Here is a 17,541-nt window from a genome sequence, read left to right as displayed (position 1 = left end):
GTGTTTGAGGAGCAGAGCGGCGTGCTTGAGCCGCAGGTGCGAGCGGAGCGTGTCGATGCGGCTGTAGGTGGCCGGGCAGTAGGGGCACAGCGAGCGCTGCGCCGTGTGCGAGTGGAAGTGGTGCCAGCGGTTGGACACCTCCTTGCCGCACGACTTGCAGCGCCACAGCGCCGCGCTCTCGGTGGCCGCCACGAACATGCTGTGGTACGAGTACTGCGCCGCCGGCGCGTGCGCGCGCTCTGCAACACGCGCGCCGTCACCACCGAGCGACACGCTACACGCTACCGGCTCGGCATTGCTTGCTCTTATATAATATTTGTATCGCTATGCCTTCCCTCATCCTGATGGATGGATGATTTTTTGGATAATATTTTAGCCTGATGTAGTAGATGAATGCCAACCCGAAAACGTGTGTAGCACGCCTAACTATAGGATTGCGATACGACTCGTGAACGAAATACGTGCAGGGAATATTTCAACTGACATCTTAAGCCCCTTACGGAAAACGACAAACATTTTTGCTTTTATGCGCAATTGCTCAGTAATAATAGGGGCAGTGATATTTTGAGATATATTTGTAGACCGTTAATTTGATTATATTCTAGATAGGAATTAATTGCATACATTAGTATGCAATTAATTCCTATCGTATAGTAGGCCATTGAATTACTAGGATAGGTACTAGTTCACGATTCGTATCGGCAATTGTACATACTTGCGTATTTGCTCAATCATTTATTTGTACAATACTCTTACGCCGCTATAGTTTTATGGGTAAACCCATATTAGTAAGTATAATTAAGATGATTTTATATAGCTTAAAAATAATGCGTAGGTATTATTTTTCATAAAAGCAACATTGACCAGGGCATATAATAGGTGTGTATGATATTTACTATATTAATCGATTATTTACAGAGGATTTTATGTTTAATAAATTTTTAAGCTATTTTTATTGCTTTAGTAATCGAATATATCTTAATCTATAGGTTCAGCAATACCTTCAGTTGCGACATCGAATTAGGAACGCATGCATATTTCGTACAACTAGAAGCATTGCCGTTTGTCTAATATGGTGAGCAGCCCAAATAGTAATGTCGGTTGGTCATCATATTATGTACTTAACACTTCGCAAATGGGGTGGAACATGTGACACGCACAACTGAAACTACACGACTTGTAACATACCACAATTTAATGTAAAAATTAGTAATAAATACAACAGATAAATGCAGGAGTTTGCAACATGTTAAAATTGCATTACATAACATCAAACAATGTGAAATAAAAATTGCATTAACTGCTTGCATAAAACAAAATTATTTAAATTAAACTTTTAATGGAGGCATCAAACCAAGACATCAAAAATATTTATAAACAACAAATCGCTCATAAATTATTCATGTAAAAATATAACAGGACCGACGTTACGAACACGCAGATTTGACACCCCCGTTCCTATTAGTATTACACTATTGTGATACACGACTATAACAAATTGGCTAATGTTAAAAAGAAACAAATAGAACATAACTAGACCATTGCTATCCTGAAAATAACCACAGAGCTAATCCTGCACTCCATTGATATTAAATGATAAAATCACATCCTTGTGATATAAAGGTAAATTTATTATAATATACTATAAATTGGAATATTCAATTATGTTGGCCAAATAAGTGACTAGGTCGTCAAGACCTTTCTTTTCATAAGACTAAATTTAGTAATTCGTTAACCTTATGTTTAAAATTCCATATGGCATAAAGTTAGCTTTCATTAAGTTCAATTAAATGTTTATCGTACAATTATTAAGTTGCATACTTTCTGAAAGCTGAAAAAAAGAGATCAAAGAGAGATATTTTCTGAGCCAAACGATGTGATTCTCCAAAATATTCTGGCCAGACACTATCATAGTATCCTAACCTAAAATATCTAAAATTATCTATGTTACTAATCATCGATTTGCTATAGCAAATTTAATATTAAAATTGGTCTCGAGTGATAGTAAATATAAAAAAACAAATGCATTCACGATTAGAAGCGTTTAACGCGGTATAAAGTGGCACATGATATACACGCGTCCACTCCCGCCCCTGGCGGCGTCAACAACCCGGATAGCTATGATCTGTTCCAACAATAGGATTTAACTTGCGCGATAATAAATTATTAAATAGTACATAACTATTACGATTGGCAGAGGTAAACAAGCTAAATCTTAATAATATTACCAGCTATAAAACCTGTACAATACCGTAACCCAAACTTCAATTTACTATGTAGACATAGAAATTAGGAGTAGATCACTTACATGTAAATACAAATAGGTAGATATTCTCTTTAAAAAGACATTAATTACTTTTAAAATATCATTTAGTTTGGTTACGTAATTAAATAACTAGTAATATTGCACTGAGTATGAAATGCTATCAAATTATAAGCGCCCACAATATTATGAACGGCAGATATAAAAATCTTTGATAATCTTAAAAAATAAATATAAATCTTTGTGGAAGAAACATTTTGGTTATTTAAATATAAAATCCGTAAGGAACGTTGGAGCTTAGTGCTTATTTTCAAGTGGGCCCCTATATATTTAATAGACGATTGTATAATCTAGGTACGATACGAGTTATGACTATGTTAAAAAATTGCACAAGTGAGTTGCATGTTCACAGCTACTAAAACAGCAATAATGCCACAACTTAGTTATTATTATTTTATCGGAAAGAATCACGGATAAATTATTTGGATGCGGTAATATATTACACCATAACAATCTTTCATTGGTTTCGTTAGAGTAAGATCAATTTTATACAAACGGCGGCTTAATAATCTAAATATATTAGTAAAATTCGAAGAGGTCTGAACAAATGAAGGTAAAATCTCGAGTGATACTGTAATCTCTAGGTGTGTACGACGTATTTATATTACCCGTTGACCAGACAGATGCGACCTCAATTGGATGCTAGATGCCTTACATTTATGCAAAATAACTAATCATAAAACATTAATTAATATTATAATAGGAGTCGAATCGTAGCGTGTTAACACTCTTGGTTCTAGCACCATTCCATTTTATCACATTTCAGTTACCGTACCACTCTAGTGTTTAGCTAAAAATGTAACAATCTTAAATCTTAATTGAAAATACATATACATAAACGCTAGGTTAGTCCCAATCGTAGAATGCCGACATTAGTTACTAAATGCAACCTTCCAATTTCCACCCTATCTTAAAATAATTGAAAGAGGTCTTGGACCCCAAGCACCGATCGCGCGGGCGTCGTGGCCCTTGAGACAAATCAACACCTACCAACGATAAAATAATAAAACATGTTAACATTTCGACTCGAATATTAACTCTTATTATCAACGCAAATAAACGAAATCATTGTTACTATAATTATGATGAATCCATAAAAACAAACAACACTAATAAATCATATTATATCGTTATATAAATATAAAATTATATTAAATCAGACAATAGAATATATCTAAGTATAAAAAAAAACAATCTCCGTAAATAGATCAACTAGTCTAGTATAAAAAAAAATCTTTTCGTATGTCCTTAGGCGCTATCCGTGATACATCACAAATCCTTAATAATTATCCATCTTGCAAAGGCCTCATAGAGTTAAAAAATGCATCTACACTGAGATTCAGTCAATATTTATATGTCGTTGACCAACGACAGATCACAATCTCTTGCCAGTCCTTTATTTTCTTTCCTGATGTCGTTCCGCACCACCCAAAGGATATATTTAACATAAATAAAATTAGCTACAGGAAACTCATAATTTCCTATCTAATGAATAAATATAACAAGACAAAAATGCTCGCAAAAGAGCAACCGTTAATAGCCAGCATCACTTCGCGGTCGCACCGCTACTCAATATAAGTGTATATTCTTAAATAGCTTAAGATGTATATCGATACAATATAAAAAAATAATATGGTAATAAAAATTAACATCATATTATTGCTTTTGCCCGTTCCCGTATAGCGATTGGTATAGAAAAAATTTGCTTAACTACTCTCATACGCGTCGAGGCGCCGTCGACGCCGTCGAACGTAGAAACGACGAGCGTTCCGTTCACAGGAATCGTTTCTTAAACTTCCTCACGCGGAATCTATACAAGGTCACACTGGGGCAAGTCAAACGCACAACCGAGACAATACTAAAACGAGGGGCCCGTCGCCGACGAGCCGGAAGGACCCGACCGAGGCCCGCTTAAGTAATAGCACTTCAGCTTAACCCTAAGTAGGAAAGACGCGAGACGGTCCGTTAAAAATTTGACACGAGGAGAGTCCGAGCTGGCGAGGGGCGCGCGCTCACGGAGCGTCGAGGCCGAGCCAGTACATGGACAATCAGTCGAAGCTGGCGTCCAGGTGGTTGGCGAAGAGCGGCGCGTGCGGGTGGGCGTGCGGCGCGGGGGGCGCGGGGCCCAGCGCCGGCGGCTCGAACTTGCGCGTGTCGGGGTTGTACGCCGGGTGCTTGAACTTGCAGTGCGTGCGCAGGTTGTCCGAGCGCGTGTACGTGGCGCGGCACAGCGGGCACTCGAACCGGCCCGGGAAGTGCACGTGGTAGTGGTTGCGGATGTGCGTCACCACTTTGCCGCACAGCTTGCAGCGGTGCAGGTTCAGCGCGCCCGCCACGCGCTCGAACGTGAGCCGCATGTGCCAGCCCTTCGAGCCTGCAACCAGCCGTCTGTCACTCCACCGCGCTAACCGCGCTTCCCCGCTTCGAGCCTCCCGCCGCCGCCCCTGAGCACTCGTCGGCTGTTGCTATTTTTTCCTGATCGACTACTGAATGAGCACCTCATTTTTAAATTATGTGCTTCTCTTTTTTCGGCCGAAACGTCGATATCGACCGGTGCTCAAGGCTAGCGTCGGCAATAATACTAGTGCTACAGTGCCAACCCTATAAAAGATATGAATGACTATCGAAACCGACGCTATTATTTTAGGCCTATATGAACCTGGAAATGTGTCACAAATATTGTACTTCGAACTTTTTACATAAAGTTCTCAGTTTTTTGTCTTTAAAAAAATACATAACAAGCACTACAAATAAAAACGTTGAATTAGGCTATGGAAGGAATGAATTTGTTCAAATGTAAAATCTTTTAAGTTGGCGCTGCCGCATTTAGTAGGTACTTGTAAATGAATTTTCTTGTGGTAAGAAACACCACAGTAGAATCTGGTGAAATCTGGTTATTTATAAATATCTGAATTGTTACATTGCTTAATGATTTTCATAAATTGGAACAATTAAGTACTGACCAACAAATTCTACTGTAATTTTAGACTAGTAGAATGGAAATATATATATAAAAATTGTAACAAAATTAGCACTATATGAAAGCTTTGAATAATAATTTGTTAGAGCTATGCTATGATTCTCCTAGCGCTATGGAAGCATTTATTTATAATAATACAGTTTGTTAACAAAGTCGTGGAAAATCATTATTTCTTAATTAATGTTTTTTCCTCTCGATAGATTCATGCAGAAATGAACCAATGATACTGAAGAAATGGTGTTTCGTTAATCCAATTTGTGATTGTAAGTATATAATATTAATTGCTGTCACCAAGCTTGAATATATACTGCAGTCTTTAAGATATAGATCTGCTATTAAAACATAGAAAAGCATGGAAAAAAGGATGAAAATGAAAAGAAAAGAGATATAAATAAAGAGATATATTTGCAACGAACACACAGTAACGATAGACTTACATACAAACTAATCGTAACTCGTAATTAAAGTAATGATAATAAATTAATATTAAGAGGTATACCTGAATACAAGGCAAAATCAGTCTTAGACACAACCGATACTAGTGTCCTTTTTACAATTACTACAAGGAACAAGAAGAGATCATTATGTTAAGATCGTAATATCCTTAACAGGGGGTCAGATTTCATTTCTTAATTGGGCATTAACTTAAGAGAAACATCTCCTTGAGAGCAGTGCATAGCCTTAAAAATAGTTCAATTTTGAATAAAATATAAATGATATCCAATCCCCTTTTACACGTTAAGTTTGTACTGTAAGTATTATCACATACAATAATTAATACTAAATTACTACATTATTAACATTGGTTTAGAAACTTTGGAATTCAAGGAATTTATCACTTTATTTTATTTTAGAATAAAAGAGCGTGAAACCAACTTCATTAGTATAAAAGCATAAAGATTAGTCACGTTAATCCACCTATGTACAAAATGTTAGTCTGCCATTTGTGGCGATACACATACCGTAGAATTAGAAGCATTATTTAGAAATTTAGAAAAACGAACTTTAGCTGAAACAAACCACACCTTACATCTAATTATTACATAAGTTTAAGGCCGATTATAAGCTCACGTCATGATAATCCAAACAAAAAAATATTAGTAAGAAAAACACCTGTTTGAGGACCAAAAGTTATTTATAACTTTTATATTTACAATAAATGCATCACTTTTAGATGTTACATAATCCATTTACATTAAAAGTAGGGTCAACTTTTGAAAATTTGATAAAAACAAACGCAGTATCCTAAAAACGGTGATGGGAAAATTGATTCATTTCCATAACTAACTTCTAGCACTTGGTCTGTATGTTGGAGACATTATTTAAACCTAAAACAGAACAATGTTTCATCCGTAGATGTCTTTTCAAATTATCAGCTCGCGTTAATATAATGGGACATAGAGGGCACTTGTGTTGTTCAGGGTTGTGAGATTTCAAATGTTTCTTTATGTTAGTGACAAGTTTACCGCATATTTTACACGACATTGGCATAGTATACGATTTATGGTTCAATGACATTTTAAATGATTTAACAATATTTTCTATATTTGGCATGTTCTGGGCTAACTGTTCCGGGAGTATATTGTTTTCATCGCCATAGTATTCACCTGCAATATACGTTAGATTTGACTGCTGCATAGTAACTGTATAGCATGCTAGCGATCACTGCAAACCCTACTTTGTTCAATACGAAATCTACAAGGCACTCCAAACACGACAAAATCTCACTAGTTTCGTATATCCTATTTTACATGCAGTTTAATTTTTTGTTAAACGCTTCAAAATATGTTGTACCTCATGAATAAGTAATATTTAATTTGTATGCGTAATTGATAAACGACCTATGTCCCTCCGGGGGCGCCAAATCATATACGTTAAAAATCACCTTACACCAATTTCTTCATAAATAATAAAATAAAAGAAGCGTATAAAGAAATGAAATAAAAAAGCATCTAATGTAACATGGTTAGTGCAAATTAGAACAGAACCAAAAGCAACGGTAGATCATGCAAAGGTAAGGCAACAACATGCGGTTACAAATGTTTAGGAACTTCGTATATGGGTGAATGAATATCCTAATCATTTGTAATATTACAAAACAACGCAAATAATTGTAACAAAAAAGCTTTGAGATCGTTTCGTAATGCGATAAAAATATTCCGTTTTAAGTTCAAAACTCGGAATGTCGTTATTACTGTACATTATTGATTACAAATGAGACAGTTTTGCTGTAATGAAGCGATAAAGCAATAAACTTGTACTGGAATATACGTTATAACGGAGCGATCTCAATCCAAAACATGGCGGTAACATTCTACGTTTTATTGCCGACCACCAAACGAGCTCGTTTATTTGACGTTTCGAGTGCTTTATTTTCGCGGAATACACGTAATTATGAAATTTAATTAAATAATTACAATTTTGGAGATTCATTAATCTAAAAAAATTGTTATTTTAGAAACGAATGCATCTAGTGGTCGCGTAAAAGGCAAATGACTCACCATCGATGGTGTCAGTCTGGTCGGGGTGCGGCTGTATGATCTGTTCGGTCTCGTTGCAGTCGTTGCTCATGGGATGCTGGAGCATGGAGGCCATCTCGTTCACTCCCATCGTCTGGAAGTTTCCAAGCCCGCGTGTTTATATCGGTTCCATTCAGATTTTGAGGAACATCCATACTAATATTATAAATGCGAAAGTAACTGTCTGTCTGTCTGTTACTCAATCACGCCTAAACTACTGAACCAATTTGCATGAAATTTAGTATGGAGATATTTTGATAACCGAGAAAGGACATAGGCTACTTTTTATCCCGGGAAAATGACGCAATCCCGGAAATCCCACGGGAACGGTAACTATGCGAGTTTTTCTTTGACTGCGCGGGTGAAGCCGCGGGCGGAAACCTAGTATACAGATAAATCTTAAAATAAATAAATAAATAAATAAATAATTATTATTGTGTGTTGTTATTGGTATGTCAGATACACTGAAGTAATATTTAGCTGTGAAATAAAACACTGTTTCCTGTCGAATTTAAAAGGTTGATATATTGTGTGCGAGTGATACAAAATGGGAACAATGATCGTATGAAGTCTAGCCTCAAATAGTCTCAATTACAACCAAAAAACGATCATCAATTGTAACATAGAAGAGTCCGTATCGAAGAAATTTAATCATGTCAATAGATATCGCCTATTTCTTAGCTGTACTATTTTGAGACTGTTCTCAATCTTCACAATATTTATGTGTCTTACTTTTTAATGATATGTAGTTTACAATTGCCAATCGATAGATACGAATTCATCGATTGAAAAATCGAATATATATGCTCATTATTTCACATTTTTTAGTAAGTATTGTATTAAAGAGAGTTATGAAAGAGTTTGTGGTTTTACTTTACATAAATTTAATTAAAAAAACGACAGGGTTTCCGGGCGAAAGGAGTGTGTAATTAATTTTAATTGAATTTTCTTTAATTTGCTAACACATTGTTTTCATCATCAAGTCTCTAAATCGATACAGAGAAACAACGAGTAGATTGAATAGGATGGACGGCATTTTAAGAGCTTTTACTTAGAATAGCTGATAAAGATTATGTTAGGTTTAGAATCCAAGGGATAATTGCATTTGTCTTATGTCAATAAAATGATGATAAAAATGAAAATTTTAATGTAGTTAAAGCTGGTTATACTTACCTTACATTCACGACCCTAGGGATTTAACAGATAGTGGTCATATTAGTGCAAATCGAGTATGTGAAATAGCCGCACTAGAATAAAACTTTATGATAACGACGATTGGTTCAGGTACGTAAGTGATGATGTGATGATAGGGAGTAGGGACACATACTATTGTTTCATGATGTGTATATAAAGTGATGATAAAATGTAACATATTATTATTTTATGACAATAATAATGCCGACGTATACATATAATCAAGAAGCTTATATCTAATACACTGGAGATTTCAGTATGAACATTAACTTGTAACAAGAAAATAGGACGTTGAATGACGCCTGTATGTTTTTTTATCCCTTTCACACCTAACTTGGCAAGTTGGTGTGAAAGGGATAAAAAAACATACAGGTATTAGATATAAGCTTCTTGCATATAATAATGACGCATGACGTATACATGTAGTTAGTGGTGTATAGTTACCGGCAGGTGCGTCTGGTCGTAGGGCGGCGCATGCACGGGCGCGTGGTGGTAGTCCGGCTCCTGCTTCACGAGCGGCGCGTGCGCGGGCGAGCGGGAGCGCCGCGCGTGCGCCGGCGGCGGCGTCGACCCCTCCGACCCAGAGCCCGTCGAGTTCTTGCCGCTCTTCACCGTGCCCTGTACCATTTGTTACATGTGTTGTATGCATTGAGATATACATATGGAGACGACACCGCCTACATCACTTATGTTCCGCTCAACATACGCCATATGGCGTAACTGCACGCTCATTTTTTATTTGTTTTAAAGTGAAACGCATCAAATATGCCTTCGTGTGTGTTACGACTTACGATATTGCACAAATAATACGGAAAAGTGCAAATGAATAACTTTCATCGGTAAGTACCTAACTAGATAATAATTTTTAAAACTTAGTTAGAGCAAAAAAATGGCGCACATACTTTGTTCGTGGTGTCTCCTCCATACGTAGTAATATTATCTCAATGGTTATATGCCGTTTTGTGTTAGATTGTCGGCACCTGCGAGAACGGAGAAACCATTGCCGCTTTTCATGTGACCCGGTATGATAGGTTAAGCAGTTTGTGTAGCATTGTGGGCGATGTGGATGGCTCCGAGCCCGAGCCCGTCGAGCCGAGTTGTATGTGTTATACACGGGTACGTGCAAAGTTGGTGGTGAGGACTTCAAATCGTTAAGTCAGGGGTTGGTTACCAGGCGAGTATACACATATGAATAACATCACTGCTCGAAACGGCGAAGGAAAACATCGTGAGACCGATATATCGACATGTGACATCTTCCAACCCGCACTTGGTCAGGATGGTAGATTACGGCCTGTACCCTCATAGAAAGCTCGTGTTCCAGCAGTGGGAACGTATATGGGCTGATGATGATATATTGGTCTATTTCATATGAAAGATTACATTTTTTTTGTGTCGTGACTCCGATTTGAGAAAGATGCCCATCTTTCTAAAATCGGAGTTACCGGAGTTAGTTATCGGAGTACTACATATTAACGCGGACGCGTGGATTTTTTCTGGTAGTGAACAAACCAGAACAACAAAGTTAAACAAACCAGATTTGAATGAGGCCTTTCTCGCTCTTCACTTTGTCCTATAAAATATTGTACGTGTTAAGTAGTTTGTAAAGGATTGTGGGCGGCGTGGATGGTTCCGAGCTTAAGCCCGTGGAGCCCTTGCGCGTGAAACATAACAATAGATTATAGTAATATGTATGAAGGACTCGAATTCAAACATGATTAAAATTTTATGTATTCAACCTACCCAGTGCATACAAATGATTTATATTGCGTATTGACCTACAACCTAAAGATAAATAAAATTTTGCTTTAGAACATTTTAGGAATTAATTGTTAAGAAATATTCTAAGTATTAATAACTAAAAATAAAAAAAAACAATGACGTCAAATTAATTATTTTGCAAATTGTAATATATTTTTACATCCAATATAAATGCGATAATTTATGCAAACTTAGTTTAAACCTTCAAATATGTTTTATATCGTATAGGAGATCATAAATAAACATAAATCTAATAACCCAGCGCTTTGCTTTCTTTCCGCTCCAGTTCTTTTACAATGTAACTTCACTTTACATGTCTAACACGCTGAAGATTTTAAGTGCTTGAAATGAACCTAAATTAAAAAAATAGCAAGATTTGAAAGAATGTAAAGGAAATATCATTAGTTATCTTTGAAACTGATAGCATGTTTACGAAATAATGAGAAAAAAAAATTGCAGAAAAAAGGAAAATTACAGCGCATTCAGATTAATACAAAAAAAAAAATTATAATGGTAAGTGTATAAGAAATTCCAAGAGGGCTACAATTTCTATTCTACATTTACAAATTTATATTTCTGTTGTTAGATTGAAATAGATCTAACAGTTAGGTACTTTTTCTAGCTATACTTTAATGCATTATGGTTTGAAATGAAGATAGCTGATACTGTCTGCGAAGTACGGAGAATTTAATACAGACTTTAGAAGATTTCGTGATTTCTGTTTCTACTACACTATATGATTTATAAAAGGATAAACAATCACATAAAATTCACATACTTCATACGGACGATAGGACAGATCGATGTCCTCCCGTGGCACCGTCGAGTTCTTCCTGCGCCTCTTCTCCGGCGGCACGTGGGGCGCGGGCGGCTGCGGCGCGGCCAGCGGTGTGAGCGGCGGCCCCGCCGCGTGCGCCACCGGCGGCGTGGCGAAGTCCCCGCGCGACGAGAGATTCTCCGCGCTCACTGATGGCGTTGAGCGCTCCTCCGCCTGCCATCAGAAAGAAGTTAACGTCTATCCAGGGGGCACGTGTCGTGTTTGACATGTCTATTGGACGGCGGGATTGCCTTTTTTGGCAATAATAATGAAATGATCTATTTTATACCACTATAAGAAGACTGTTGATTGAATCTAATTACATAGTTATATTATTTTCAATAAATTCGATGAAAACTTCTAATACATACTGGTTGTTCGTTATATTTGATACCTATCTACTAAATTACGCTATTTTTATCATCTATTATCTATTGAGGAAATAAGCCTAATTATATTTTGTTCAAGAATGATAGATTACTTATAGAAATAACTTGAGCACGTTACGAAAGTATTATCGATGTCAATATGTAAGTTTAGCGAATTAACCTTTAGCTATGTATGTAATAAAAAGGGAAAGTAGGTCATATGTCGATTAAAACAAAATAGAAATTTATAGTCATTTATCGAGATTATCATCAGATAGTGTCAAGGGCCTACTTACAGTGAAATACTTTATACAAATCCTAGTTAAGTTTGTCGGAAACAAGATTAGCTACAAGAAATAATATAGAAATATTCGCCAGAATACGGTAATATGTATGATGCTTCGAGCCATGCTAACGGCACTAATGCAGCTTGCGCCGGCGGCGTCACGAAATCTATATACGATGTTCTTTACACTGTAAAGCTGTTACTGCATCGTCGACCGCTCGTTTAATATACATAACGGATTTTAAATACTACACTTGATTTAAAACGGCAATAAATAACTTCATTAATATATTATTATTATTATCTGTAATATCTGTACAAAATTATTACTCAGCGAATCGATTTTTACGTGATGAATTTCGAATGTAACAAATAGAGCTTCCGCCTTCAAGATCAAGAGTTCCTAAAATACAGATCAAGTATCGACACTTCTTAAAAGATGCCTAATTTAATTCAGATTTAAATAATTCTGATTATTCTTTAATGTTTATAATATACAAATTCAAGTTTTTTTTTTCTACATTTAATATCGTGATCTAAGATGTGATGTCTCGCTTCGTTGCATAATTAAGTTTATCAAGGGCAGACAAATAAATTGGTTCTGAAGGTCCGGTTGGTGCAAATGGCAATCTTTAAATAACCAGTATTAGGTACGAATAGTTAATTTATTATAATATAAAACATCTAATTTTTAACGAATTTTTGCATCGAGAATCTCAATAATATGTATTTATAATGAAGTGCAATATGTATAAAAAATAAGTTTTTATGGAACCGGCGAACCGCCTACCTAGAAGGTAAGATTCATATTATTAAAGTGAATGATGCAGTGAGAGCTAACGAATAATGAGAAAAAAAATGATTAATAGTTTATGAAAGTATCAAATTTAGTGTCACTGAATCTATTCAGTATTCACGTGACAGTTGCTTATATGAACCGGTTTGAAAACGCGTCCATTTGTAGTAAAAATGCACGTTTTTTCTCTAACACTACTACCTACTACGTTTATTACGTTTCAAGTTAGATATACATAGTAGGTACTTATTTAGAATATGAAAAATAAGCATCCACCGTAGATTTTATCTCTAATAATTGTTTTTACTTATAATAAAATTTTGATAACATTGAAATAAACTTTTGCTTCCTAAATGTGAAATACTTCAAATAACTTCCAGATAAAATTTTATTGATACTATTTAGCAAATGACCAAAACTGTTATACATATTAGAATACCAGTTATTTACAATAACTAACTGTATATCGTGCATTTATAAAAACAATAAATAAATCCTATACGATATTGGCATTCATCAATTTATTTTAACAAAATAATAATTTGCACATAAGAATCTGAATAAAATGGACACGTTGACAATTTAAATGTTTAACTACAAACTGTATCATCGAGCAATAAATTCGAATATAAAGGGTCATTGTGCTCTCACCAAAACTTCAAGGCCGGTATTCATACCTACAATCTACGCAAGTGTGCCAGACTCGTCTGTCTGGCACGCACTATTCTGCCGATTGTTTGTACACTTATCGACAATATTTCTTACAACACATATTGCAGAAATATATCACTACAATTTGTCAAAAGCGACATATATAAGGTATCTGACATAAAATCTCGTATAAACGAAATATATTTATCATTTCAATTTTTTTTTTCATATGGAATAGAAAAACAAATTGAAATAGGAATTAAAATACTGATTATTAATTAATTTTTGATACAGTCGCTAATTGCGTATTGTATCACATAGTAATATATTAATGTAGTATTGTTAAAAATACAAACGTTATAATTGTAATGAATTTAAATGGATTTCTGATCTGAATAAATTTTATTAAAAAATTGCTAAACAACTTCTGTAGACGACATTACTATACTTGATGAGTATCATACACAAATATTTTTTACCTCGATCTATTCACCAATACATAGAAAAGTTAACATTGATAGTAATAATTTAAAATTTTACATATGATTTTAGATTTTTTTTTGTATTACTGGTCATAGTAAAAAGTATTAAACAAAATTCTGACAAACTGAGTTATTAAATATTTTAGAAAAGCACATTTAAAAAAAGTAAAGAAACTTACCTTAGGATTCAATGTATTATTTTCTGTTAAACCTCTAACTTGTAAGCTTTCTGCAGTCTTTAGGAACATTGGTAGCATATTTTGGCCAACATTAACCTCCCCCTAAAACAGTCATAAAATAATTAAATCAAAAATATAAAATATCTTCATTCAAAACAGCTAAAGAGAACACATAGTTCTACAAAATTTTACTTTAAAATATGCTAGTAACAAGAGGAAGGTATGTATTTAGACATTTTTTGTACATCAACAGTAAAAATAAGCGAATTTTAAGTTTTTTACTCATATATCATTATTATAATTGAAATAAAGAAATCTTTAACAATAAAAGTAGAATACCATCAATCAATTACCTTGTACATAAAGTCCAATAATGATTTCATCTCTGAGAATCGCACATCTTTTAGGAATATTATAGGATGTGGATGTGAATTTTGTAGGAATATACTTTCAAAATATGGGGAACACGCTGAGAGTATTGTCTGGTGTGCCTAAAATATGAAATTTCATGATTATACCCATTTAACTACAAATTAATATTAAAGCATAAGTATAATAATTATCATTCCTTCTAAGGAATATCTGACACAACAAATTCTTTTTACACATGGTAAGAGACAATTGTCAACTCACCAAAAATAAAAATGTTCTTTAACTTAATACAAACATTAATATACCATTAAATAAAACCATATTTATAATGTAAAAAAATATTCATGACAAGTAACCTTCAGGCAAAAAATGCATTACAATTTGAAGGTCTTTTTAGTTAAGACTATTACATAGACATTGTCTCTAAATACTGATTTCATAGATGTATTCATATTATAATTAGGTAATGTCTAGTTTTTACTTTGTCTTCATATTTGAAGGTCTCTTAAATTAAAAAAAAAATACAAACCAATATTTGGAAGTTTAAAATGATTTTCTTTTAAATATTGAAAATAATTACATTTTCTATGTTGAAAGGATGAAGATCAGTATATTAAAAGTAATATATTCATTTCATATGTTATTTAACTGTATTATGATATCCAATCCGTAGAATACAGTGAATTGCCATTAATTTTAGAATATTTCACACCAATTTATATCTTTAGACCCTAAAAGCTGCCAAACGTGTGCCATAAAAAATTAGAAAGTAAAAAAAAAACATGCAAGTCTTTTGCAGACTACAACCAAAACTATTCACTGACGACCTACAAACTATATTGCATTTTATTAGCATAAACTTTCATACAGTTTGCCAAATTTACCTTCATATTTAAGATATTTGCATTTGCACAATATATTAATCTATAAATCATCATTAATGTTCACATTCGAAACATTTAAAACATTGTATATATAGAAACATGAATTAATTCTACTATAGTCATTGTATCCAAAATTTTGTAAGAATAACCTTGGGAAATTAGCAAATATTTATAATGTAGTCTGCCTTGACTCGATGGCTAAGATTTTACATATCATATTAATGTTTTCGATTGCAATATTGTTATTAACTTTAGGGATCTAAAAAAATATAATAAAACATAAAAAATTAATAAGTGTAAAATCTAAATAAAATTATTATTACTATTGATTATATGATCAAAGAGCAGTATGAGAACTTTTAAATAACATTGTGATGTTATTTACATTAATCAATGTTTGTTTACTATTGTATGCAATTTGTTATGACATAATTGTAAACAGATCAACTTAAATGATAATAGAATTAATTTATAATTTATATAATAATTCATATATCAAGATATTAATATCCTTAATGTAAGGCCTAAACAGAATAGTTTCATGTTATTTTTGTTTTTAGAAAAACAGAAATACTGTTAGTAGTTTCAATGACAAAAATTTCCCACTTTACCTTGACTGTCTCCCCATCGCAGGCAAGTGTAACATCACATAGTGCTTCTCGCTGTAAAAGGCTTGCAAGCACATCAGTCAGATTGGTTGGGTGATTGTTCCAGCGCAAACAAAATTGCTGGTCCATTGTTGGTGCTAGTGTCAGTGACCGTGCTGCAAAATTTTACACATATTACTCCCTTTGACACACTATCACTCTACTGTTAAAACCGAATTCGCAAAATTGCGAGAAGGAAGTGGCGCTAAATACCTCGATAGAACTCGCATCAGCAACGTACGCAACCACGTCTAAGTAATTAGACACGTGCGTAGGTTATCAAATTTGCACTATAGTCATTATGTACAAAAATTGGCGGCCATAGGGCCTAGATAGTAGAGCGAGAGATAAGTGACATCAGCGGCTCGAATTAATAGGGGCCGCGGGCAGCGAACTTACTGTACTCCACATTGACAGTTAGACCGCCGAGCGCCGACACATATCTACTTGTTGCATGCACCAACCGAGACCCATACATTATGTAATTTAGCTTCAGAATGCTAGCAGCGGGGCCACCGACCCTACAGGACGCGAAAACCTCTAGCTGTCTATAAAACAAGTTTAGGAAAGTAGTACCGCTGGCCAAAAAAATCGCAACATGCTGACACCGTTATAATAGCCAAGCTGGATGTGCCAGTTGTTAAATCTGTATGTGGTTTCAGGAATTTCACGACGCACCATTATTTATAATATCACTGATCACTCCGCGTGCCTGAAAATTGATAACCGAAGGATGAACGGGATTCTAAACGCGTAGTTGTGTCAACTTTTGACTATTCGTAGCGCCATTTGCCGATCCCGTATCTCAGAATCTTAAAATTATCAATCAACAACGATATTTTCTATTACACACAGCTATTGCACTAACACGAAACGAAAACAACTGCAAAACACACAAAGTCAATATTTCCTAACTCACCATTTGCAAAAATTTTGCCATCACAAACGCCACCCGACCCCTACCTTGCACTGTCTTTTTGACCACACACACATCTCGATTTCCGTGTTCACTCACGGCACCTCACGGCCTTCGGAATATCTTTCACATCATAATCGGCCACTATTCGCAACGCGAACTTCATACGTTTCTAAGCGACGCGGTAAATTTAAAATTTGCAAACATAAATATATTTTTTTAGCTGTGAACATATGTGAACACAATCTTTTTTATTTCATAAATAATGAGATATGTAAACAATACATAAATTGTGCCCTAATTTAATGTCAATAGAATCATAATATTTGACATGTTTTATGAAATTATTTCGGGCATAGATACGGA

The 17,541-nt window shown here is 34.7% G+C and overlaps 1 protein-coding gene across 5 annotated transcripts; it reads right to left on the bottom strand.

Annotated features, from left to right (window-relative positions):
* Nucleotides 1-741: 741 nt before the first annotated feature.
* On the bottom strand, nt 742-17,318 carry fru (sex determination protein fruitless). Of its 5 annotated transcripts, none has more exons than XM_090101893.1 (8): nt 17,179-17,318; nt 16,224-16,375; nt 14,710-14,847; nt 14,357-14,458; nt 11,556-11,768; nt 9,461-9,634; nt 7,805-7,916; nt 742-4,697 (listed from the first exon to the last, which is right to left on the bottom strand). In XM_090101893.1, exons 2-8 carry the CDS (start codon nt 16,347-16,349, stop codon nt 4,372-4,374), a joined length of 1,191 nt encoding a protein of 396 aa, XP_089958019.1. In that variant the 5' UTR covers nt 16,350-16,375; nt 17,179-17,318; the 3' UTR covers nt 742-4,371. The 5 variants fall into 5 exon arrangements, with proteins under 5 accessions (XP_089958019.1, XP_089958021.1, XP_089958017.1 ...); XM_090101895.1 differs by lacking the exon at nt 17,179-17,318 and adding an exon at nt 16,938-17,169; XM_090101891.1 differs by lacking the exon at nt 17,179-17,318 and adding an exon at nt 16,659-16,913.
* Between the last annotated feature and the right edge of the window lie 223 nt (nt 17,319-17,541).

Source organism: Colias eurytheme, chromosome 5 (assembly GCF_061535395.1).
Source record: "Colias eurytheme isolate Ceu_HAF_F1 chromosome 5, ilColEury1 Martin Lab GWU primary, whole genome shotgun sequence".
Classification (NCBI taxonomy): domain Eukaryota; kingdom Metazoa; phylum Arthropoda; class Insecta; order Lepidoptera; family Pieridae; genus Colias; species Colias eurytheme.
Note: the sequence above shows the minus strand (reverse complement) of the source record. Positions and strands in the feature narration are given on the sequence as shown.